The following is a 26228-nucleotide window of genomic DNA, read 5'->3' as shown; positions in this document are numbered from 1 at the left end:
GCATCATCTTATAAAGTTAAATTATTTTGGCTTATGATATACTCATTTTACAGAATTCTTGTATGTATGTATCAGAAAACATTAGTCAAAACGTTCACAAAAGCACTGTTCATAATAGCAAAAAACTGGAAACTGTCCTAATGTTCATTGATGAGAGAATAGATAAGGTGTTTTCAAACAACATAGTATATAGCGGTGAAAATGAATGAACCAAAGCAACCCACAACAACATGGACGAATCTTAGAAATATAATGTTGAATTGAAAAAGACTACTAGAGTATGACAGCATTTTAGTGAAATTCAAATACAATAAAACCTAGACCAGATATTACATGTGTGTGTGTCTGTTCATGTGTATTAAAACAATTTTTAAAACAAGGGAAAGTTAACAAAAAATTAAGGATAATAACTACTGATATGTGATATGCAGGGGTATGATGTCAAAGAGAAGCCATAGGTTGCTTCAAGGATTCTTAAGTTTGGTGGCATGGTCACCATTATTTGCTGTATTATGCTTCAATACGTAACATATATGTTACACGTGGTTTTGTATGTATGAAATAGTATTTCATAAAATTTTTAAAAATAAATTACATGAGCCTAATATTTCTGTCATTCTAATGGTATTGTAATGATATTTTAAGGATAAACAGAGCTAGTGAAAGGTAAAGCTTTTTGTCAAATTCAGTATTGTGTACAAATATTAGGCAAAATCATAATAAACACATTGCTGCCTCTGCAAGACTGGTGAACTTTGACCCTGCTGCAGTTTCAACTTGCCTGGGTGACTAGTCCTGCTGTTATTTCCATTGATGGTGATCTTGACTCTTTGCCCACCTTCATAGAGAAAACTTTTCTATGTCTTTCTCTCTTTTATGACTTGAAGCAGAAACTTTCCTAGAAATTGAACTACAGAGTGCCTTGCTTCAGGCCCCAGCCTCCCGGCCTATTTTAAAAATGGAAACAGTGGCCCCCTCCTTCCTATCTTCCTATTAGAAATGGGGTTGTGCCCTATCTCTTTATCTCTACAAGAAATTGATTCTGTTCACTTCTGACTTTCACACTCAGGAAGCTTTCTTCTAGCATTCATTTACCAAATTTAACTGAAATCTTATAGGGGTTTCTTATTAAAAAATTTTTTTCTATGTGATTATCAAAATGCATAGTGGACAGGTGCTTTTTGAGGCAGACAAAAATAATGAAATTACAACAAAACAACCACTTGCTTTTATAACAAACTGCTTTATAATTTCCTGATCACTTTCATATATAACCTCATTTGATAAAACTTCTGTCGGTATTTTATAAAAACATTTTCCAGATTATCTTATTGCTTTCAAAAAAAAAATGACTGTGACTGAGAGCAAATGTATAAAAGAAAATGCCTTAGCGCTTTGTGTATCTATACCTATTTCTATCTTCATGCATATTTATAGAGAGAGGAACATAGAGAGAACAAATGCATGTGGCAAAAGAGGGAGAAAGAACACCTTTTTTCTAAACATTTCAGAGTGGCAGAAAACATTTTTAAGAATTGCTAAGAGGTAATGATATAATTAACAGTTGAAATATTTACACAATGCCCAGAAAAAAATGTATGTTGGGCATTCAAATAGGAAGGTCTCAAACTGAGTTTAGAGAAGTTAATTTGCCTCCTATTTATTCTATTAGAGCTTTGCTTCTGTATACCAGTTCTCTGCTCGAGGGCTCACAGCAGCTTTGAAATCATGGAGTTATCTAGCCAGAGCTCCATAGTCTCCACTGGTCTTCATCACGCAGCTCTTCAGCTTTACAATTTCACTGACCCAATCTGTCCAGGCTCCTTAATGTGTCTCTGTCCATATGTATATTTTTGTTTTTCATTCACAATATTACATTTTTATTTTATTTTTCCCACTGATTTGTCCTTGTCAGTTCAAGCCCCACCATGCCTCAAGACATTCACACCCAGTTTTAACACACAGCGAGCTTAGTAATTACAGGCAAAATAGAAATCTGTATAAGGAATCTAGAACAATGGCTAGCAAGCAGAAGCGGTTCAACGGGTGCGGTTGTGTCTATATCTGTATTCATGTCTATCTCTATGTCTACAACTATGCCTGCACCTATCTGTCTATATCATGTATGTGCATAAGGGGTCTTCAAAAAGTTCATGAAAAGATTTATATTATCTTGTAATTTCATTTTACCGTGAACTTTTTGAAACATCCTCGCATGTCTAATATCTATACTTTTATCTATCTTCATCTATGTCTATGGAGAGAGGAACAGAGAGAACAAATTATGTGGCAAAATAAGGGAAAAGGAGAACTTTTTCCTAAAGTTTATAAAAGAAAATGTTTACTAGCTTGAAGAGTGTACTCAAAGAGATGAAAATCATATTTGAACATGATATTCCCTAGTGGGTATCTTGCCTTTGAACAGAAATTCTGAATCTCATATTCTTTTATTAAGTGCTCCAGCCCATCACATCTCTTTTCTCTGTTCCTCATTGCAAGAGAAGCTGTTCTAAAGCAATCCCTGCTGTGTATGCATAATAAAAACCCTTCAGAAAACCCCATTTTAACAGATCATTAAATATTATTGCTTATGAGGGGGTAAAAATCCGAGATTCCAGATCAACACATTTTTATGCTTTTTGTTTTAATTTTTCTATTAGGATACTTAAACAGAAAGTGCATGTCATTTCTAAAATAACAAACTCTCAAATAAAATCCACATGCAAGGAAATTGAATGCTTCTTAATAAACAAACAAACAAAATCCTTCCCTTATTGCCTAGAGATTAGGCCATGGATGAAAGATGGAGGTTGAACACGTTTGTAATTTCCTCTGTCCGGACACCAGTTATCAAGTCAAAGCTGACAAGCACTGTAGAAATAAACATATCCTCCCTAGTCTTTTTTCTAACTACTAATATGATGATGCAGCCCTTGCTTTCCTCAGTAGTTGCAGTATTTATAGGTAGGGGAGATTTTAATTGAGTTTTATGAGGACAAATGAATTGAAGGACAGGGCAGTTTATCAGTGAGAATTTAAGAGGTACAGGACTTCAGTAACTGCAGCCCTATTATCCTATTCTGGACAAGATCCTTTTCTTTTAGGATAAAACAATTTGCATACATTATACTTTTGGAGCATATCGAACTTCTTGTTTGGTGCTATTTTGCAGTTTTTAATATAATTTGTATTCTATCTTGAGGCTGGATATGATGATCCTAATTAAGGAATGCTTCATTTTATGAAAATAGTGATAAGAGGTGAAGTTGAGGATTAAAAGGCTACTCATTAAGATGCATTCTGGTGGTGCTGCAGTTTTCTAAAGGTCCCTGTGGCTGTGCTCCCAGGTAATTACTTCCCCTGCTAGTTGGTCCTTCATAGCACCAGGATACACAGGGACAAATATGAGCTATGACATCAACTGGTATTGACTCAGTAAAACTGTTGTAAAAATAATTGCTAATGATGCCTTTGGTTAAACATTGAATGCAATTACTGTATTACACTGATGGTAATGATCAGAAACTGTTTTAACAGAGGAAAGAACAGAATAGTAGAGAGATAATTGCTGAGGAAATTAAGAAAATGTCTCTTCTATGAAAGCTAATTGGAGTCTCTTATTAAAGGCTGTGTTCACCTTTTATACCCAAAGAGGAAAACTCTATGAGGGATACGGGATTTCTTAGCCTATCACTATCTCCTGGGATTCTTCAATACTTGTCTGTTGAGCTCCAGAAGTCCTCATGTCACCAAATAGGTCAAGTGTTATCACCTCAGCTCAGTCTTCGTGCCTCTGTGTTTATACTGTTAGCAATTCAGCAGAAGCTATTCCCCATGCTTGCAGCACCTAATAAAACTCCTCGGGCAAAGCAATTTCATCTTTCAGCATTATCCTAGGCTTCCTGTAGAGAAAACAGTGTGTTTTTCTGTTACAAAGGAGTTTTTGTTATATTACCTTCAATGCTTGTGTACGAGTTGACATAAGTGTCATATGCTGGCAGGGTTTTTCCCACACTACAGAATCAAGGAGATACATGTTTGTTTAAATACATTAACTTTTTACATGTTGATACACATCTGGTAGAAAACCAATTTTGTATTACAAAGATATAGGAGAGAGAAGGATGTGTGAGGACTTTTCAATAATCCATTCACTGATTTGTTTATTTAATGCATATTATCAAATACCTATAGTATATCAGGTACATGGGATACAACAGGTGCTGGAGTTTATATTCTAATGAGGTAGAGGGAGGAATAAACAAGAAAAATAAAAAGTAAATTCCATCATATGTTGGAGGGATCAGGAAGGGGAATCAGGAAGAAAGAAGAGAAAATAGGGTGGTCAAGGTAGAACCCACAGAGAAGATAATATTGATCAAATATATGAAAGATAAGATTTAACATTCATATATTTTACCATTTGCGTTGAACTTAAAGATTTATTTTAAAATATTGAGTACTTGCTGAATGCAAAGGACAACACCTTGTGAAAAACACATTTTAATTTGTATTTTACCTACTAGGAATCAAACGTATGGAGACTTCAAGTAACTTGTTCTAGGTTACACAGGTGGGAAGTCACAAGTGTTAGAACCAAGGCCTTTGACATCTTCAAGTATTAGATTTCTTATCCAATACTTGGGCACAAATATACTATCGCACAAGCTTGTGACGTGCAGCTCTTTCAAAAAGACCTGACAAACAGTAAAAATTCATTTTGAATAGTTACTATTGTTTTTTTATCTTCTTATTTTTTAAATGATAATAATCCTACTGTTTGAAAAATACTTTACCTGTAGTATAGCTCATGTAATCCTTACAACAACCCTTCACAGATGAGTACACTCTGATTGTAGGGAGGTGTTTAAATAACTTCCCTAAGGTCACCTCTAGCCAAGAAGTGGCTAAGTCTGGGCCTGAACCCAGGCATCTCTGCTTGAAAGCTTGGGCTGCTAGCAACTGTTCCAGATACAATTCTTTCTCAATTAGAAGCTTCCAGTCTAATTGGGGATAAGCGGAGATTCATAGGCGTTTAAATGATATGATGGAGGGGGGGCTCTAGCTCCCAGAGTACTTAAGGAGAGAAATCAGCATATCTGACCAAGGACTGCCTTGCTGCAGCACTTGGGTCACTGGATAGGTAGCTCTTCTTCCAGCTCAACAATCCACACGAGGCCCTAGACAGAGGCAGCAATAACCTGGATACTTAATGTGCAACCATTTCATCTTGATTGCTGGCAGCTGTGACCAGTGGGGACCCATGCTGTGAGCTTGTGGTGGAGGTTGTTTTGAGTCAAGGAAATAGATAACAAGCCTTGCCTGTAGGAAACACTGGACCCTAAATCTCCTTTCTGTTGAGATGTTTGCAGATTTCAGAGCAAAAGGGATCACCTGATTCCCTTGTACTTGTTTCTCCCTTTGAAACAGTAATGAAATGGAGTGCAATTAGTAGAGAGAGTTCCTTCTCGAAGGTCACTCTACTAGTTGCTAGCCGAATTGAGACTTGAAACTGGGCCTCTTGCCACGTTTCTCCACCTGCGTTTTTACTCACCAAACAATGCAAACATATTTATTGTATTTTTTAAAAATTAAACAATGTAAGGAAAGCTTCCCTTCGCTGCCCCCAATACCAGGCTCTTTTCCCTAGAGAGACTATCAATATCAGATTGGTGTGCTTCCTTTTATCCTTCATCATCTTTTTGGGGGGAATCTGCTTGTCTATAGAAAGATGTATTTTGCTTTGCTCCTCTATGCAATGAGGGATCTGGCCCCATTGAAAGGAGTCTGTAATTGTCCAATTCTATGACATGGTAAGTAAGTTTAATTCTGGGGTGTAGTTATAGCAAAATCATTTCTCCCTCACACCTAATCCCAGGTTTTCCAATTATTTCATTACTAATAAATGTGACATTTTGATCTCCATCAGCCTGACTGCTTTATCCTTCAATTGGGTCAGAATACATTATGTTTGTTGTCCTTGGTTTGTGACTTGTCTTTAATGTTGCGATGGTACTTTTTTCCATAGAAATTTTATATTTTTATAAATCAAATCTGTCCTGCTTTATTGCTTCTGGGTTTTATGACTTGAAGTAAACAGCATAAAATTATTTTTAAAGAACTTTATATTTTCTTCCAGTGCATTAATAGTTTTATTACGTTTAGTTCTTCATTTTATCCAGAATATATTTTTATATATGGTGTGAGGTAGAAATATATACACTGACTCTAAATGGATAACCAGTTATCTTAATGCAACTCATTGAATAGTGCATTCTTTTCCAAACAAACTAAAATACCATATTTCTATAGGTACATGGCTTGGTTTTTGCACTTTTCATTCCATCCCACTGATGTAATTTCTACATTGGTACAATCAGGATAGAGTTTTAACATAGGGTTTGATATCTAGGAAGATAAGTTCCTGATTTTTTCTTTCTGTTTCAAAATATTGTAGGTTATTTTGATATAATTCTTTTTCCAACGTATCAGTTTGTCAACTTACATAAAATATTTTGTTTAGATGTTTAGATTTATATGAGTCTTCATTGCATATACATATATTTGGGAGAGGTTTATATCTTTACGATATTATTTTAGAAGGAAAGACTTTGTGTCTCTCCATTTACTCAGTATCTCTAGGTTCATCAGTAAAGTTCAATAGTACCACATGTTGGTGCTTTTCTTCATATACTTCTTGTTCAGTTCATTCAAAGTTAATTTGAAATGTGTGTTGCCACACTGTGTGATTAATTTTCTATTATTTTTTTTAAAATTAATATTGCTGATGTAGAAGAAAAGTGGTTGATTTTTCTTTGTTAATCTGTGTCCAGCTTCCTCATGAAACCCTTTTATGAGTTTTTCAGTCGTTTTAGGTAAACCATGTCATTTGAAAATAATATTTCCTTTGTCTCTGCCCAATATTTATACTTATTTTTGTTTTCTTTTTCTTATTTTATTGACTGTATCCATCAGTATAATATTGAACAGTGGTAATAATAGCAGATTTTTTGACTTTTTTCTGACTCTAATAAAAATACTTCTGATACTTCACTATCAAGTTAAGAAAGTTTTTTTTTCCTCTCAATTTCTAGTTTACTGGGGTTTTTTAGTTTAAATTAAATTATGGGGATTAGATTTTATCCAAAGTTTCTTTATATGTATTGTGATGATTATGTTATTTTTCTGATTTTATCTGATAGCATAATATATTATGTACTTCATGGTGATAAACTGTCTTTTATTTTTTTGAGATAAATATTACTTAGTCATATATGATTCATTTTTGATACATTCTTGAATTCTATTTGCATATGTTTTGTTTAAGATTTTCACATCTAGGTTCAGAAAGCAGAGGGACCCACAATATTCCTTTTATGTGCATTTGGGTTTTACGTCAGGGTTATTCATGCTTACGGAAATGGTTGGGAAACTTTCTCTTATTTTCTGTGCTTTGAATGAATTTGTATAACATAGATCTTATCGGTTTCCTCAAGGATTTGTTTCCATAAAGCCATTTGCACATGCTTCCTTTTTAGGACTAGATCTTGAAATTATTTCCCATTTTTAAAAAAGTATTTGCATTTCTTTATGATTTCTATTTCTTAGCCAAATTTGATAGTTATGTATTTTAAGAAATTATTAATTTGAAATTTATTGATGCTAATTTACTGATAGTATATTTCCATCATTTTAAATATTCTCTGTGTCTTAATTATTCCCACATTCTCAGTCTTAATGATGTCTTCTTCCTTTTCTCTTTATCAGACATGCCAAAAAATTGTCTATTTTTTCAGCAATAAGCTTTTCATTTTATTGACTTTCTGCATGTATTTATTTCCTTCTTTGCTGTTTTCTACCTTTCTTCTGTATTAAGCACCTGTTTAATTTTATGTTATTTTGATGTATTCCAGTTTGTTGAGTTGGATGCTTACTTAAATGCTTAGTTCATTTATTTTTAATCTTTTTTTATTTTTGATTAAATGTTCTTAAGACTACAGTGTTCTTTAAGGCTATAGCTTCTTTTACTTTGGGTGTCTTCTATAGGTTTTGGTGTGTAGTAGCCTCATTAGTCTTCATTTTTAAACAAGTTAGTTAAAGTCTTTTGTTGACATAATTTACATGGCCCAGTGCCAAATGAAAATGTGGGATTCCTTGTTCAAAAGAAGAAAACAAAATGCTACTAAAAGCACTAAAAAATAAAGCTTTTCTTATTCTTCTGTGGTCTCTCAACTTGTTATAGTGCTTGTGTGTGTGTGTCATAGTATTTTTTATTTTCTATTTAATGCAGCTCTAAGTAAAGAAAATTTTAAATTTTAGATTATTGCCATGGATTTTACTGTTTATCTTTACATTGTACAATACCTCTTTTAAATGCAAATATAAGAGCATTTAACTCATATGTGGAATCACCAAAATTACACAGTTGGTATTCACTTGCATATCATTTCTTACCAGAAGAGTGAAATGCTGCTCAAAACTAACCACATTTTTATTCCACCCTTGATATGTCAACATTCTACCAACACTGTCTACCTTTGGCTTACTGCTGAGTAAAGAAAGACTAAAAGAAAAAAGAACTATGGGTTTTCCTATCTTTTTCTTTCTTTCTATGTCATCATTTTTAGCATAGTGATGAGTGAGAAAGGATATGATAGAATTCCTTGGTCGTTATTATTGCATAGAATGTCATTGCTTTCTTTCTGCATTTAAGCAAGTTCTAGATGGAACATAGAATGTGGCCTCTGGGGGCTGTCAGTGGCCCCCTCTTCACCTTCCTCCCCCCGCTTACTCAGTGTTACTGAAACATACTTACTTATACAAGCTTTGAATGTGTTTGTTTTACTGTTCATTTACTTTGTTCCATTTTACCTTTTGCTTCTAACTATTCGATGTATGCCTGTTTTTCAACAAGAAAATATCCTTAGAATGCTATTACTTCCTCAGTCCTCTCACCTCCCCTGATATAACCATCTAGATCTTGGTTCCAGTTTCCTAGTAATCTTTTTATATTATGACTTAACGATTTCTTTTTTCAACATTTTCCCTTATATTATTTGTCTTTTTTCTTAGATTTAGGGGTCAACTTTTTTTTCTGACATTCAGACAAGTATATGTTCAAAAGCATACCAGAATATCCACTTGGATATGTTAAACCCTCCAAATTCAATAGGTTTATAACAGATGGATTTGTGTATGTGTGTGTGTGTGTGTGTGTGTGTTTTCCATAAACCTAGTTCTCTTCCTATATCTACTGTCTCCATATGGCAATGCCATCTAGGCTATTATGAAAGGCAGAAACCTAATCATCATTGATACCTCCCTCTCCCTGACACCTCCCTCCTCTTTACCCACAACCAAGTCATCACTAAATCCTGAGGTTTTTTACGTTCTAAAATTCTCTAATATTTTTCACTTCTCTTCATTACCAGCAGCAGCACCAGCAGCATTTTACTCTGAGTCATCATCTGTCACCTAGAAAACAATGAAAAGCTTCTAACTGCTACAGCCCTACATGCCCATGCTCAGTCTCTTTCCAAGCTGTTCCTCACTCAAATCAGGGTGATTATTACAAGTTACAAATCTGATCTTGTTCCCCATCCTCTCTGGCTTAAATTGTTTTGATGTGTTTTCTCTCTGCCTCTCTCCCTCTCTCTCCCCTCTCCCCGCCCCATCTTCTCCCTGTCCTCCTTTCTCTCTCTTTCTCTTTCCTTCCCCAACCCCCAGTAACATTTTAAAAGGTTTTGTGAGAGCTTGGAGAATACTAAAGGAATGGCTCACCATCTTGCTTCAATTCCTTCCATTTTTCCTCTGTCTAGGGCAGGATATGTTCTGTGGTCTCTACAGCATCAAAAGCATGATGCCATATTCCCTGGTGACATTCTATAAACACACACTACCAATAAAAGTAGTGTGGATTTAACTCATTTTTCTTTGTAATTACTTTGAGTTCACTAGTATGCATAGTGCTAAAAGGTAATATTTTAAATAAAACTTGTATTACCAAAAATTGCATTATAAAATAATCTTTTCATTATTAATTGAACAATTATACCTCCAGTTTAGTTCCTTGTTATGGAAATTTTCATTCTAAAAAATGCATATATTTGAATTTTTCATTCAAATAGCACATAATTCTAAGTAATTTTTGTAGAGTGAACAGAGGGTGTGCACCTCGATTACTTTTACTGAATTACATGATGTCAAAGTGAAATATTAATTTCTGAATCTTGCATTCTCAGCACTTCGTGGGTGCTTCAATATGAGTCATACTGAGAAGATTCTCTGTTACTAATGCTTTATATATTTAAGACTTTCTATTTCCAGCCTTTTAATAAATAACCATTAATATATCTTGTAATTAAATATGGTTTTCCAAAAGTATTTCCAATGCAGGTTCTTTCTTGACATAACCATTTTGATTCATCCATATAGAAGGTGTTACCAGTACAACTTTTTATCTTTTAATGGTTTCATTAGCAGCATTTCACAGTGTTTTACTTTTAATCTATAAGCCTTTAATGGCAGAAAAAAGATTAATGTACTGCTATTGAAATATTAGGTTTAGACTAACGTGCACTATAAAGTGACACGAAAAGTTTAAGGCATCTCAACACTGACAGAATCTACTCATTATTTAATTAGGCTCCAAAAGCTCTTAGCAGAAATTTCTGACCTTATGTCAGAACCTTTTCTGATCAAGTGATAAATGTCATTGAAAATTTCAGTTTTAAAGGTGCCTTATTGTACAAAAATAATTCTGATATTTTGAAAATTATAGTACCTGACGAGTCATGAGTCCTAAGACAATTCCCTCATTCACTCTGTTCCTTCTCTGTTATGTTCCTTCCACATCTTTTTATCTATTGTCCTAATTTCACTCTGTAAATTTTACAGTAGGATTCACATTTTAAATATATAATATTCCTTTTAACCATAGTTGCTTCTACGGTGGGCTCATCTAATTAATGTAAAATATTCTTTCTTATTGGTCTGAATTCACAAAAATACACATTTCAGAGGAGATTGTGACCTAAGCATTTGTTTTGAAGTGGAAAAAAATTAAATTTGATAAATAGAGATTGTGTAGTTAAAGTGGCTTGGTCCCAATAATGGTCACCATGAACTGAATTTGAAAGCATAGTCTATATTTTCATACGTATAGCCTTGTAAATTTATTTTTTTGTTAAAATAGCTAGACAAGATATAAAATAATGCTATATTGCAAATGATCTAAAGAAATACTAACACTCAGGTTTGGTTAAAGCACTTTTTTCTTTCTTTTTTTTTTTTTTTGGTGGCTGGCAGGTACAGTGATCAAACCCTGGATGTTGGATTATCGGCACCAGGTTCTAACCAATTGAGCTAACCAGCCAGCACTCAGTTTATGCCCACTTTTATCCCCAAATTTTCAGATATGCATCTCAATTTTAACCTTTAAGGGCTTGAAATTTGTGAGTAATTATAGTTCTAGTTTAGGATTTCAAGAAAGCTGTTTTAACACCATTTTCAGGATTTTTGAGGCAGCGAATCTAAGAGCTTAACTCAACATAACTCTGAAGTCAGGCAGATCTGCACCTGAATACTGTCTCTGACACTTCCAAATGTGACCTGTCAAGTTTCATAACCTCTCTAACCTTGGTTTCCTTGTGTGTAAAATAGTCATAATAGGCATCTACTTTATTAGGTTATTATGAGGTGTAAATGAGATGCTACATATAGTGCACTAAATGTGGGGTCTGGTCAATAGTATGCATTCAATAAATGTTAAATATTATTACAACCTTTAACACACTTAGTAAAATATAAACTAAGTAAAATTGTCCTGATTCCATCACTAAGTTTGTTTCTCTCGTTTCATTATCTCTCTTATCTAGTGGCTATACAGGAAAAAGTGACACAGTGACATGTTGTTATGGGATGTTGTGAAACACTTTTTTTATTGTAAAACATCATCATTTCTATATTTATGCACACTTGCATGATGAAGTATATATCGGGTGTGTGTGTGTGTGTGTGTGTGTGTGTGTGTGTGTGTGTGTGTGCACGTGCGCATCTTTGTGTTTACCTTTCAACTGTATCTACTTCTTGAAACAAATATTTTCCCCCAGGACACAGGAATGGTTGAAGAACTCAGTCTAGTCCAAAAATAGTGCCTTACCCACCCTGGCCACAGGTACAGGGCACACTACTCTAACTGAAATAACAGTAAGTCCCTAAGATTCTTTAAATTGTTTATATTAATATCATAAAAAACTGCTAATTCATCATAATGAATTATATAGAAAATGCACACTATTTTTTTTTTCTGTATAACTCCAAATTCCCTCCACTTCTCTAATCAGTAACATAAAATTTACATTAAAAAGTACGTGGCTTGAATAGAGGGTGGTAGGGGGTAATAGAAAATGAGGTTTGGAGTTTAAGCTAGGTCTAAACCTTGGGTCTAGTATTCATGGAAAAGTATTGTCTATGGAGCTAAGAGATTTAGATATGTTTTTGAAAGCCATTGACTTTTTCTGAGAACAGGTACTAAAATAAGAGCCATGTTTCAGTGCTACATAGTTGGGATCATTGCCACAGTATGGATAGTAGGAGGTAGAGATTAGAGATGAAAGATCTCTAAAAGGTCATTGCAATAGATTCAGTAAAAGTTAATGAGCTTCATAACTGTGAGAGTGAAGCCTGAAGAGGAGGCAGATGATCGAGGCATTATCAAAGTACACTGAACAGGATTAGGTAACTGTTCACATGCAGAGGGAAGCAGCAGAGGAGTAGGAATAAGAATAGCAAAGATGACTCTGAGATGTCAAATTCGTGTGATTAAGAAGACAATGGTGAGAAGAAAAATAGAAAACACAGGAGGAGCTGGTTTAGAGAGAAAAAAATAGTTGAGGTTATTTTTTGACATATAGTTTTTAAAGTCTAGGAGATGTCCAAAAGGCAGTAAAATCATGGGACTGGAACTTCAAGGAATAATCAGGTGCTAGAGTTGCGTATGGAATCAGCTATACAGATGAGAAACAGTTCTGTGATTATGTGTGTGTGTGTGTGTGTGTGTGTGTGTGTGTGTGTGTGTGTGCGCGCGTGTGCAAGCTGGAATGGGTGGGTGGGTGGCTGTGTTTATGTTTGTAAAAAGAGAGAAAAAATAGTGTATTGTGGGAACAGAGATGAGGTGAGGAGACTATAATCCTCATAATGCAAGTAGTGGTTGATCTATATAACTGGGAAGCACTTATACTAGAAATGATGACTGTTTTCCAAAATCTTAAGGGCTACTAGTTGAAAAAGGGAAATAGATTCATTCTATACTGCTCCAGAAGGTAGAAATAGGAGTGGATGACATTATTTGAAAAGACATTGACAATCTGACGGAGCCTGTAAGAGATTTTTTCTTAATAGAAAAAGTAAAATCCTATAATTTAGATCTAACATCATCCAATAATTAAGGTTTATATTATGTTATTATGTTCACTTATGTAAGATGACGTAACTCATCATCTACCAAGGGTCAGGCATTAGACTAAATGAACTTGTGTTAGTTTCTAATGGCTGCTGTAACAAGTTACCATAAATTTGGTGGCTTAAAAAAACAAATTTATTCTCTCACAGCTCCAGAGGCCTAAAGGCTGAAATCAGTTTCACTGGGATAAAATCAGGGTATTGGCTGGGCCATGCTACCTCCAAAGGTTCTAGAGGAAAACTTGTTGCTTGCTTCTTCCAGTGTCTGGTGGCTGCTGACATTCCTTGATTTGCTGCCAAATCACTCCACTCTCTGCCTCTTTGCTCACGTTGCCACCTCCTCCTCCTCTGTGACAGAGCTCCCTCTGCCTCCCTCTTGTAAACATACCTGTGATTGAATTTAGGGTCCACCCAGATCATCAAGAATAATTTCATCATCTCAAAATCCTTAATCACATCTGCAGACTTTTGTCATATAAGGTGACATTTACAGGTTTCAGGGATTAGCACCTGCTGTCTTCTGGGGCTACTTTTTAGCTTACTTCAAAGCTCAAAGCTCTTTCTCACACATATCTTGATTTAAAGCAATCCTAGGAGGGAGGTGCCGTATTTTTAATCCTTCTTAAGCAGAATAGAAAAACGAGTCTTAAAGACACATTTTGGCACCTAGCTAGTAGGTGTCAGACTTCAAGCACACTTTTGCTGTTTGCCAAGGCTGGGCACTTTGTTTTTAATTGTACCACTAAGTCGAATTAAATACTGCTATAAGCATATATGCTTCCATATTCCATTCATTGTAATGATTCAGCTCTGAGCCGCTTCCGTAACAGGCACACTTTTATAAATCTCAGTGTGCAAAGAGGTGTTACTCACTTTAAATAGTATGGTAGCTTCAAGAAGTTGTATCTTGCTGAACATTTGTTGGAAATACTTGAAAATGTTTATTGGTATGCAGGCACTCAAGATATGAAATCTGACAAATAAAACTCCCCTCAAATATGGCTTTTTGCTGACACATGCTACTGCTCTTGGAACCCTAGAGTGTTATTAGCCTGTTGTGGGTTTTTTTGCTGCCTCATAACCTCTGCTTCCCCTATTGTCACAGAGTTTTTTCCTCAGGCTCAAGGCAGCTGTTTAGTATTGCATAACAGGCAATGATAATTTACAACCAGCCTGGTTTTATGTTCACATAAATTTGTTATACACAGCACATCAAAAGTATACCCCAGCCTATATTTACAGAGCGCGCCTTTTTTTTCCCCTCCCAGAGCTATTGGATGTGCTGTATAGACAACATCTCATTAATCCTTGCCAAGCACCTTGTAGGTGTTATGATCCACATTTTATAGGTGTGAAACAAGCAAGTGTAGGCTTGTGTTCATGAATTTGGAAACCAGATAAATCATTCCTCTCATATACTATGTGTCTGTGAAAAAGGAGGTCATTAGAAGGTGGCTAACTAGGCACGTGAAAACAGCTCTGACAGCATCAATAGATAAGGAATGGTAGATTCAGATGTGGGAACTCGGGAATGAGCAGGGAGTTGTTTTTTAGTCTATATTCCAGGGTCCAAAAGGAGCCTATGCATCTTATGAAGTTTTTGTTTTTGTTTTAAGCACAAGAAGGGTGAATGTGACATAGAATTCTAACTCCCTTGAGCAAAATGCAGAGATGAGTTTTAAGTGAGCAGCTCTTGCAGGATGTCTAACAATTTTGCATGTGATAAGGCTTCTGAGTGATCAAGTGAACACCCAACAACTTTTCTACTAGATTCACTTAGGTGCAATCATCAGGTACTATTATGTAAGTAGTAATAGAATTCTCTGCAGAGCAAAGAAAATAGTTTTTCCTTATTACATGTGGTTCTCAAGTGCTTTTTATTTCTTTTTAATAACCTACAAGGGAAAATGTGGGGACCTTCCCAAAGGAATATTTTCGCTAACTAGAGAGACTGTCAGTTCCTATGACTCACTGCTAAAGGTTTACCTTCTTTTCTTCCCTAGTTTTCTGTTTGTTTTTGTTACACCCCTTATGCTTAGTTATACTTAGGTTTGTCTTCTTTAGTTAACATAAAACAAAGCAAAAGAAAAAAAAAACTTCTTTGGGAATAAAACAATCCCCTATGTGCTTACACATTGTTTTGTAGATAATACTAATTTCATTTAATTCAGTTCAACAGCAACTGAGTTCTTATGGACCTAGCCATGGGGTGGTACTTCAGGAAAACAAAGATAAAAAAGAAAGAATCTCTGTTCCATAAGTGACTATAGAAGTCTGTGTGTGTGTGTGTGTGTGTGTGTGTGTGTGTTTTGTGGGCAGAACATAGGGATGAAAATTAAAATGAGTACAGAAATAACCAGTACTTTGAGGTAGATCCAAACGAAGTGCTATGGGTCATTAAGAGAGCAAGAAAGCACAAGAAATCAATCACTTCTAAATGTGAGAATTGGAGGTTTTCAGCTGAAAGCAACATTTGGGACAGATTTTGAAAGGTAGCCAAAAATGGTATGGAGCAAGGAACGAATGCAGTTCAGAGGGAAGGCCACAGGTGTGGATAAAACAAGGCATTTATCAGAAACACGTGTATTTTGGTTGCTACATGGGGATCACTAAAAGATAGGCTAAAATAATCATTTGGGTCACACTGAGGACAGTCTTCAAAGACAAAATGTCATATTCAAATTTTATTCTATGTTCAGGTCAACTATTAAGAAGGTTTTTGTGTAAGGGATATACTTGATGGAATTACACTTCAGGAGTATTTATTTAGCAATGGTGTGAAGAAGAATTTGAAGCAAGACTAAAGTGGAGTCCAAGAACTGGTTAGGAGACAGAAAGAATGAGAAACCTGTCAGAAGTGGTGAAAATGGGAACAGAAATGAAAGGACAGATTCAAGAGCTGCTGTAATAGTAGAACTGACAAGACTTGACAAGTGATTGAAAATAAAAGATGAATTCATTGGGTATCCAAAGGTAACCTCTGGCATCATATTCAGAAATAAATGAGTCATAGGAAGATACTGAATTGTAGAATGAGAGGAAGGCAATAAGATTTTCTTTTAAAACATCTTCCGAGGTGTGTTCCACTGTTTACATTTTCTCACTTTTTTTTTAATGCTGCATTACATTTGCTTATTCACTGTATTAGTATTGTTTATTCAGTGATAAAAACAAATCAGCCTCCTGAACTAGGAGATACAAGGAAACATCAGATGCCTTCTCTGCCCTCATGAAAATTATAACCTTTCTGAGGGAGACAGAACATCAGAAGTGTGCATGGGGACCGATTTTTGTGTGGGGATAGTGAGAGAATTCTTACTTCTATATGGTCATCTAAGTGAATATTTAGTAACATAAAAGGTGGTGAATGCTAAGTAACAAATGAAGGATATAGTCAGTAGTACTTACTATAGAAATTCAGAGTGAAGAATATTTTATTAATTTGGTTAAGCAATTACTTTGATCGAGGCAACATGATAGGATAGAAAGGCACCATTTTTGCCTTCAAGGAGTTTACAATTTAGAAATGTGAAGCACTATAAATAAACAAGTACAATTAAAAAGTTAACAAGAACAGGGAGAATCAGCAGAGTGTTTTAGTGATAGTCATGTCAGGATGAAAGAAGGAGTACCACATGTTTCCCTTTTCAAATTGCACTTTTCCTTATTCCCTTTCACTCATAAAAGTGGCAAAGTAACGCTAACGGAGATTATAGAAAACATAAAGAAATAAATTCAATTTTTGGCAAATATAAATTGATTTTTATTCACTCAAATAGTTTCTTACTCTAAGATGAACACATCTCCTATTTGACCTCTAAGTTTCAATTTAGCGTGTTAATTTTACTGATGACTTAAAATGACACCTATTCCTTAGCTTGCTCCAATCACAAATCAGCCCTTTTTTTTTATTTTACTCTTTGCTCCCTTCCCCATGCCCTGTTCAAGCTTCATGTGCATTTGCACTTACCACCCCTAACCTGAACTACCTGATGTCGGGGACGGTGGTAGGGTGTGTGTGTGCGCGCATGTGCGTTTTCCTCCCCTTGTAACTAACACCATGCCTTGTACATAGGAGGTGCTCAACAAATGTTTGTAAAATCAAGATGGAGATTTTTTTTTCCTTTTGACTCAACTGCTTAATACTTAGAAGCATGTGGTGATAACATTTAAGATAGATTGGTTCATTCTGTTCAAGTACCACATAACCATTCACACACACCATTGAGTTTAGTACTATGAAAGGATAATTTCCCTTCTGGGAATTGTGCCTGTTGCAGAAACATTTTACATACTCAGTCCTTTTTTAAAAAATCATCACAAGGCAGGTAAAGAGATTAAAATAAAAGGTTTTTTCAAGTGTGCAGTTATACACAGAGTTCATTTGGTAATGCTTGTGTATTCAAAGAAAAAATATAGAAGCACTCTTACTGAACATGCCCACATTCAAAACCCCAGAAATGTCATGGCCTTTTTAAGGACAAAAGTATTGACATTTAGTTACTGTACCACACTATCTACCTGGAAAAAGCTATCTTTTCCTCCTTGGGCCGGCCCATGGCTCACTCGGGAGAGTGCGGTGCTAATAACACCAAGGCCACGGGTTTGGATCCTATATAGGGATGGCCAGTTGGCTCACTGGCTGAGCGTGGTGCTGACAACACCAAGCCAAGGGTTGAGATCCCCTTACCAGTCATCTTTAATTAAAAAAAAAAAAAAAAAGCTATCTTTTCCTCCTTTTTATTTCAATATAACGAAACCCAATGGAATTAATAAAAAGTTCTGTTTTGCTAAGTTTTGGCCCATTGTGATACCTTTCATTTTTTTAAATTTTACTCAGTGTAATGTTTTTACTATTGCTTTTAATTCATACATTTTTGATAACTTATAACAAGGCCTTTATGTTTTATTTCCTTAAATTCCTTTTTTGGCATGAAAATTTAATACTTAATAGTTTCTCAAATCTAATTCTATATACAGTAGATGATTCTAGACCATAAATAGTTAACTTTATTATATGGAACTTTGAAGCTTACAAATTGCTTTCACATATATTATCTCATTTGATTCCCATAAAACTAGATATGACTATTCTTATTTCATTTTTAATAGATAAAAAATTGAGGCCTAGGGAAACTAAGAGACTTGCCTGCATTCATATGTGCATAGGTAACATGTGCGAAGCCAAAACTGGATTCCTCAATCAGTGCTCTCAATATTCAACAGATATGCTGTGCCATGGCCAAATAGCGCATGAATATTTATGCTGAATAGTAATAATGAACATTTTTGAGCATCTATACATGCTAGACTGATTCAAAGTGCTTTACATGTGTTAGCTCATTTAATCTTTGCCCCAACTTTTTGAAGTTTAAATATGAGGAAATGGAGGCCTAAAAGAAAGTAAGCAACTGCCAAAGAAAACACATCTAGTAAGTCGATGAACCAGAATGTGAACCTAGACAGTCTGCAATATGCTGCCATAAACATCATTCATGCTGCTGACATTTTAGCAATAAGAATAGATGTAATTACACAGACATAAATTGATAATGTCTTTCAGGGTTACACTTCCTTTCTTTCTTATGAAAAGTTATCCTTGAATCTTGAAATTCTGTGAAGTAGTTTAGATGGAAATTGAATTTGTTTCCCCACTCTAAAAGGTAATTTCTATTCATGGTAACTTTTTGATGTTTAATGTTTAATATTTGATTAGAATGTTACAGCTTAGAAAATCTCTTCCTATTAATTATATCATTTAGAACTATAGAACTTTACAACATAAAAGAACTTAGGGTCTTACTGCAAAATATTAACCAATGAGGAATGAATATTATGTGACCAGCACGAAGTACGCGCTTAGTTGCAATGGCTAGAGCCAAACTCAAACTAAATTAATGAGTATAATATGTGTGCGAGTGTGTGTACTGACTGTTTTTTAAAAAATAATTGTAGAGAGGCATGACATAGGTAGCTGGTTTGCAGGTCTTTTAAATAAGGCTTTACTTCCCTCTGAAAAATGCTCAATGGATAGAACATTCTGGATGGATATCCTAGTCTATTTAATGGCAAATCACCAAATGAAAAATTGATTAATTGTCCCCATATTTGAAGGTTTCTAGGTGTATCTATGTATTGAACACTTTTAAATAATTAAATCTTTTTTTAAAGATAAATGGGTATGACATTTGCTTATTCACTGATTTGTTGCTTATACTTTAATAATTAGGGATGAGTTTGTTTATGTAATGGAAGAAAACCTAGCTAATGAGATCACCAAAGCACACCTACATATTTTTTTTTATACCAAGCCTTTGTGCTCTAACTCACAGGGCAGAATGCTTTTGGGAAGATTATTCAGGTATATATTCGATTCTATTACTAGTTTAAGAGACCCAGAGAGATTTCTAACAGTCATGCTATTCCCATATATGTAAGATTATTTAAATTTTCATTCATGTGGTGCTTAAGGTATTTCAAGTGGCTTTAGTCCACTGAATTGAATGATGTAAAATTAAAGTTTTAAATTATCCCTGGAAGCCTGCAATTAGCAGTCATCCACAAGAAAACTAGGCAACTAGAGTAAATCATTATTTCCTCTGAATTAATTTATTTTTTTTCTCAATTTCATGTCATAAAAAGATATGAATCAGTTTATGTTATTGTATCTTAGTTTCAACTTAATTTAAATTCACTAAGTCATGAATAATAATTTAAAGTACATTTACTCAAGTAAGAATAAAAAATGCTGGCATAAATCAAAAGGAGACTATTAGTCATCACTAATAATTGATATGGAGAACTATCATATTATTCTATACATTCAAAAATGTAGACAAAATAAGGCTGGCCTCTTAGCTCAGTTTGTCAGAGGGCAGTGTTACAACACCAAGGTCAAGGGTTCAGCTCCTTGTACTGGCCAGCTTCCAAAAAAAAAGTAGACAAAATAAAGTTAAGCATTTTTCCTTAAGTCATAATATAAACTATGAACCTATTTGATCTGATTGGGAGTCCACTTTGCCTAAAGATAGCTTATTAAATAGGAGTACTAAAATGTAAAATATATTTATTTTTTTTAATTCTAATGTACAACTATTCTAAGTTCTCTTTTTTAAAAAAAAAGTTCTTAAAATTATAGTAAATCCAGGTTCTCATCCTCTTTTCTTCAGAGATCTTAAACTCTACAGAGAAATTTTTAAATTTCCCATGTACTTAGTATTATAAAATACCATAAAATAGATCATATTTCTGACCATATTCTGATTTCATCTTATTTGTCATTGGGGTGGGAAGAAAGGGATATAGGTGATAAAAAGAGTGGCAAAGAAAATGGAGAAAGAATTGAAAAAAAATAGCTAGTGTGAGGAATTCAGTTAGGACCCATTTTGTTTGAAATGTATCTTATATGACTCATCTTCCCTCAAAATTATAGGAATTCTTGGCCACACATGGGCAGTATTTTTCTCTGCCTCTTTTTATCCTCACTCGCTTGGAATTAGAATGAGTCAGTGAGCTTCATCAGAACAGAGATCTCGTCTTATCCATCTTCGTGTCTCCTCCAGATCCTAGCACAGTGCCTGGCACACAGTGGGTGCTCAGTACAAAATTGCTGGCTGAACTCATTGATGCCTTCTTCAGAGAAGTCTTCCTAGATCTTCCATCTTGCACTACAAAAGCAATGAGGTTCTATCACATAGATGTTGTATTCTGTAGTTTCTGTATTTTCTCTGTGTGTTGGGGGAGGGGCTTTTTATCAATAAATTGTAATGCTATTGGTCATAATAACTGTATATAATTTATTTAGCTAATACATAAACTTTATAGAACTCTGTATCCTCCCCAGCATCTGTCATTAAGCATTTTTCTCTCCCAGTGAATAGAAACAGAATGAAGCATTTGCTTTAGTAGTATCCAGTATCTTTTTTTCTGTATTGTCTTTCACTTTGATGTTATTACTCTTTTTCCTGGGTGTCTCTATCTAACACTCTATCTCCTTGCCCATTAAAAGGAAATGATTTTTCTTGTCATTCATTTATCCTTAAATGTAAATTGGTTTGCTCAGATATTTGCAGTTTATTATATTTCCTTCAGTCATTATTGGGAATAAAAATTGGAGAGTCCTCTGATAGGGATTTTTGGTTAAAGTAATGCAGAAGATTGATAGAAAGGGTAAAAATCATTTATTTATATCTTGTGCTGTATTAGGGTGATGAGTTTTATGCTTTTTGGGGGATCATATTCAGCCATAAAGATAATTAGATAAACAGATGCTGCAAATCCTCCACCACCCCCTCTTCCATATGAATGTACATACAAAACCTTCAGCACACTGAAATAAAATCTCCAGGGATGGACATGAACATATGTCCACTCAGAAAATTCCACTGATACACTTTGATATACTCTCATTGCTGAGAATCATTACTAGACCCTTTTGTATGGCTTCTTATTTAAACTCAAAATAATTCTGTGAGAGAAGTAGCCCTGTCCCATTTTGTGGATGAGCAAATTAAGGCTCAGAGAAGCTAAGAATCTTGCTGAAGGCCGCAAGGCTAGTATTTGCTAGAAAGGCAGAATTTGAATCCAAGTCAGTGGGACTTCAAGCCTATTATTTTTTCATTATTATTACTGTGAAAATCTGGTACCACTAAAACTGATTCTTTGAAGTAACACCCCTCTAATCAATGCAGAAGTTGGGTGGTGGCCAGAGTAGGTCTATCAGTCAGGGATCCAGGAAGAAAGAGAGGGCATACCCAATTGGATAATTTGAGGGAATTTAACATTGACAGTTTACAACAGTGTGGGCAATACTCTAGGGCCAGTTACAGTGGGCATGGTTAATACCTGCAGGCCTGAAGGTGTGAGCTTCAATATAATAGAATTTGGAGAGAAGACTAATGGAGGAGGGAAGGAGAGGGAGAGAAGGGAGAGGGAGAGAGCTGCCTGATAGGGCTGTGCCTACAGAGATGTAACCAGATCACAGCAATCCTGGGGGACAGGGGTCGTGAGGATGTTGTCTTGCTAGTCTTTGCATTGGCTGAGTCTGACTGTAGGCCAGAAGGCAAGGGAGCCTATCATCCACTCAGGACAGGGGAGGGTAGAGAATGGATCTGAGTAGGTCCAGCACAAAGTGTTAGCACTGCAGCTTCTCCATCCCATCCCTTAGCCTAACCCCATTCTCCCTTACAGTAAATGAAAATGGCAAAGCTTTCAAAAAAAAAAAACCACCAGCAACAACTCTTATTTTAAATCCATGCTTGTGAATACTTCTGGAACATACTAGTACACTTTCTTTTTAAGCAGTTATAAGCATCAGCATTTGTTCTAGTGTCACTGTATTGCAAAACAAGATTAAAATATTGGCTAAGACCTTCCTTTAAATAGGTACATATACTCTAAGTTTTAGGGGTTTTTGGGGGGGGGAGTTGGCTCACGTTAATACTGAGGTACAGTTTACATATAGAAAAACTCACCCATTTTATGCATGCACTTCTATCAGTTTTCAAAAATGTATACAGTCTTGTAACCAACACCACAATCAAGATATAGAATATTTCCATCATTCCAAAAGGTCCAAAGGCTTTTTAAAATCTTTAATCCCGCTAACTAAATATATGATATCAACTTTTTTTTTATTTTAAATAGGAAAATTGGTGATAGTAACCAGCAGTGTGTTGTACCTAGTAGGTGCTTTTATCAAAAGTATTTCATTTGGTTTGTCTCCTCACTGTTCTGAGTAATATAAACTACTCATGTTGGTTATTTCTTATTTTATATGCAAGAACTCATTTCAATGGTTTATAACCTTGGCTGCACACTGAAATCACCTGAATCTGTTAAATGGCACAATGGCCAGGTGGCACCCCATTGAATCAGAATGTCTGGGGTTGGTTCCAAGGTCTCAATAATCCAAAACTTTCCAGGTGATTCCAATATGCAGCCAAGGTAGAGACCCTTTGAATTAGACCAATTGCTCTGAACTCTGGCTGCACAGTAGATCCCCTGGGGCAATTGTTTAAAAGATACTGAGCCTTTCTCTCATTCTGATTTATACAACTTGTTCATAAAAGTTGACTACAAGGAAAAATAAGATATGGGTAACTTAGATCTCTAAATGGGTAGGCTCCATTTAATCAAGATTTTATTACAGTTCTGGGTGTATGGTAAGCGTTCAATAAATGTTAAATGGAGATCCTAATCCCACAGTGGAGTCAAGGAGAATAAAATATGCTCCCTCTTAGAAATAAACTATTTGTGTATTTGAAATAATTGTCTTGACAAACTATCACTTTCTGAAAATTGTCCTCTTATGTAATTTACCTCAAATGGTAAGCCTTGTATTTTAAGAGAATACTATATTTCAACTATATTTTCTCACCGTAATATTAGGCCCACATTTATCTTACAGCAGTTTCATAAGTCTCTCCAAGGAAATAGACAGGAAACCAGATTGAGACTGAGGATAAGATTTAAGCCAGCCTCCCACTTGGAAGCATAAATGATGCTATTGCACCTCTGGGCCTGGTGAATACTGCTACTTTGTAAAATAGAGCGATTGTACTCTCCTGCTTTTACAGTGGCAGAATATATGCACAAAGAACACCTAATGCAGTGGCTAGAATAGAAATGAACTGTGTCTAATTAAACAGATATAGGACTAGCAAAACATTTACATATATCTTTTTCAGATTTCAGAAACTAGCAACTAAAATAACAAAAATCTTCTTTTCAATATAAAGCTGTTGATGATCTATTATGTCAAAAATGCTCACTAAGCAAACATCTCAAACTTTGTTATAAATAATTAATCAGTATACTGCATGTTTCAATGTACAAAAAGCTCTAGATGTATTTAATCCCTCAATCATAGACTAGTGTAACAAGACCATTTTTCTTTAGGTAAATGTTTTTGGTTTAAAATAGAAAATACAGAATTTATTTAATTTGACTTTTTCACTTCTTAATCAATTGTTCTATTCCTTTTTTTTTTTTTTTTCCTTTTTAGGACCACCTCAGAAAATAGTGTCACCTAAACAAGAACATGAAGATAGGAAGCACGACAAAGTCACGGATAAAGGAAGTGAAAGTGGGACTTCTTGTAATGAGCTGTCCACTTCCAGTTGTGACAGCCACTCAGAGGCGAGCACACCCCAGGACAACCCACCCAATGCCCAGCAGGCAACCGCTCACCAACCTAACACCTTAACATTGGATCGTCCTTCCAAAAAAGCACCCGTGCAATGGATGCCCCCACCAGACAAACGCAGAAACAGTGAACTCTTTCAGACACTCATCAGCAAGTCCCGGGAAACAAACCTTTCCAAAAAGAAAGTCTGTGAGAAGCTAAGTGTGGAGGAAGAAATGAAAAAGTGTATTCAGGATTTTAAAAAAATCCATATTCCAGATTATTTTCCAGAGCGCAAACGCCAGTGGCAATCTGAACTGCTGCAGAAGTACGGGTTATAGTAATTCTCACGTTCCTGCAGTATTTCAGTGACATTCGATGTTTACTACAGTGTCACCACCTGACTGATGTCCTAACAATAGTCAGTGTGATTCTTGCTGCTCTTCCTTTTTGTGAACAGTGGATGTTGGGTAGTATTTTCTTTCATTCTTCTGTTGTTATTGTTTTCAGAAACTTGACAAAAAAGGAAAAAAAATGAAGCTTAATAAATGCGGAACCAAAATGGTGTATCTGATTCAAGCCATTTTGTAAGAATGAAGGCAAAATGTGCATGATCAAGAAGCTTAAAATCTTGATTTTTGAACTGTGGTCAACTGGACATGTTTGTCATTTTGTAACTCACCAAAAACAAATCATCATATTACATTAACTAAAATGAAAATATGAATGAAGCAACATCAAGAAAAATTTTGGATGGTTGTTTTATGACCTAAATCCAAAACTGTTTAAAAGTTAATGCAATAAAAAAGTATTATTTTTGCATGATCACAATGTTACAAATAAATCACAAGAAATAGGGAAGATCTGTTTGTTGCTTGGAAAGAAAATAATTACAAAAAATAAAGCAAAAAAATAAAGTTTCAGGCAAAGCCTATAATATAAGCTGTCTAGGAGATTGAATTTACTTTGTTCCGGACCTGTGATTTTTTTGTGTATGTGTATGGTGTTTCTGTATGTTAAGATGGTGTAAATATGCCTTATACTGTTGTGTTATAACATTGACATTCATCTATTAATGCTACTCATGATTATTTCTGTGAAATGAGTCTTTTACATGAGGCTGTGAAAATTGATATAATGATGCTCTGAAAGATCCTATTATCTTGTTAATCAAAATAATTGAGGGAAATGGTAAAGAGCTTTATGTATTTATTAAAAAAGGAAAATGTATCTGAACTTTTTGACTTCTACTGACTCTTCTTTAAAAATATTAAATTATTATATTGTCTTCAATTTTCCTTTAAGACTCGAAGCCATAGAAGGATCTGCTTAAACATAATGTTGACAAATTTAAACATAATTTAAAATGGAGATAGAGTCAGATACAGATAGCCTTGATACTGATAAATAATAAACCCTTAGCACACAGAGAAGAAGACCTCATCTGAGAATGCACTAAAATTTTATTTTAGCTGACAAACAGATGGAAAGCCTCTCAGAAAACAATTGGGAAGTTACCTCTTAAAAATCAAGAGACTGAAATGTCAATACCAAGCTAAAAGGTCAGTCTTTACAAAAAGTGATTTCCTCCTGGTTGTATATGTGGAAACAAGCTTTCTTATTGTAAGCTGCACAATTTTGC

General features: G+C 34.9%; 1 protein-coding gene across 1 annotated transcript in view; it reads left to right on the top strand.

Moving 5' to 3' along the window:
- The window catches only part of KCTD8 (potassium channel tetramerization domain containing 8), a 228335-nt gene extending 202600 nt beyond the window's left edge, over positions 1 to 25735 (top strand). The window contains exon 2 of the mRNA XM_063108206.1: positions 24467 to 25735. Within this exon, the coding sequence (XP_062964276.1) occupies positions 24467 to 24927 (461 nt within the window). The 3' untranslated portion in view covers positions 24928 to 25735. The remainder of the gene's footprint in view (positions 1 to 24466) is intronic.
- The last annotated feature ends 493 nt before the right edge of the window (positions 25736 to 26228 follow it).

Source organism: Cynocephalus volans, chromosome 9 (assembly GCF_027409185.1).
Source record: "Cynocephalus volans isolate mCynVol1 chromosome 9, mCynVol1.pri, whole genome shotgun sequence".
Lineage (NCBI taxonomy): Eukaryota > Metazoa > Chordata > Mammalia > Dermoptera > Cynocephalidae > Cynocephalus > Cynocephalus volans.
The sequence above is the reverse complement of the archived record's forward strand: the minus strand, read 5'-3'. Positions and strand labels throughout refer to the sequence as shown.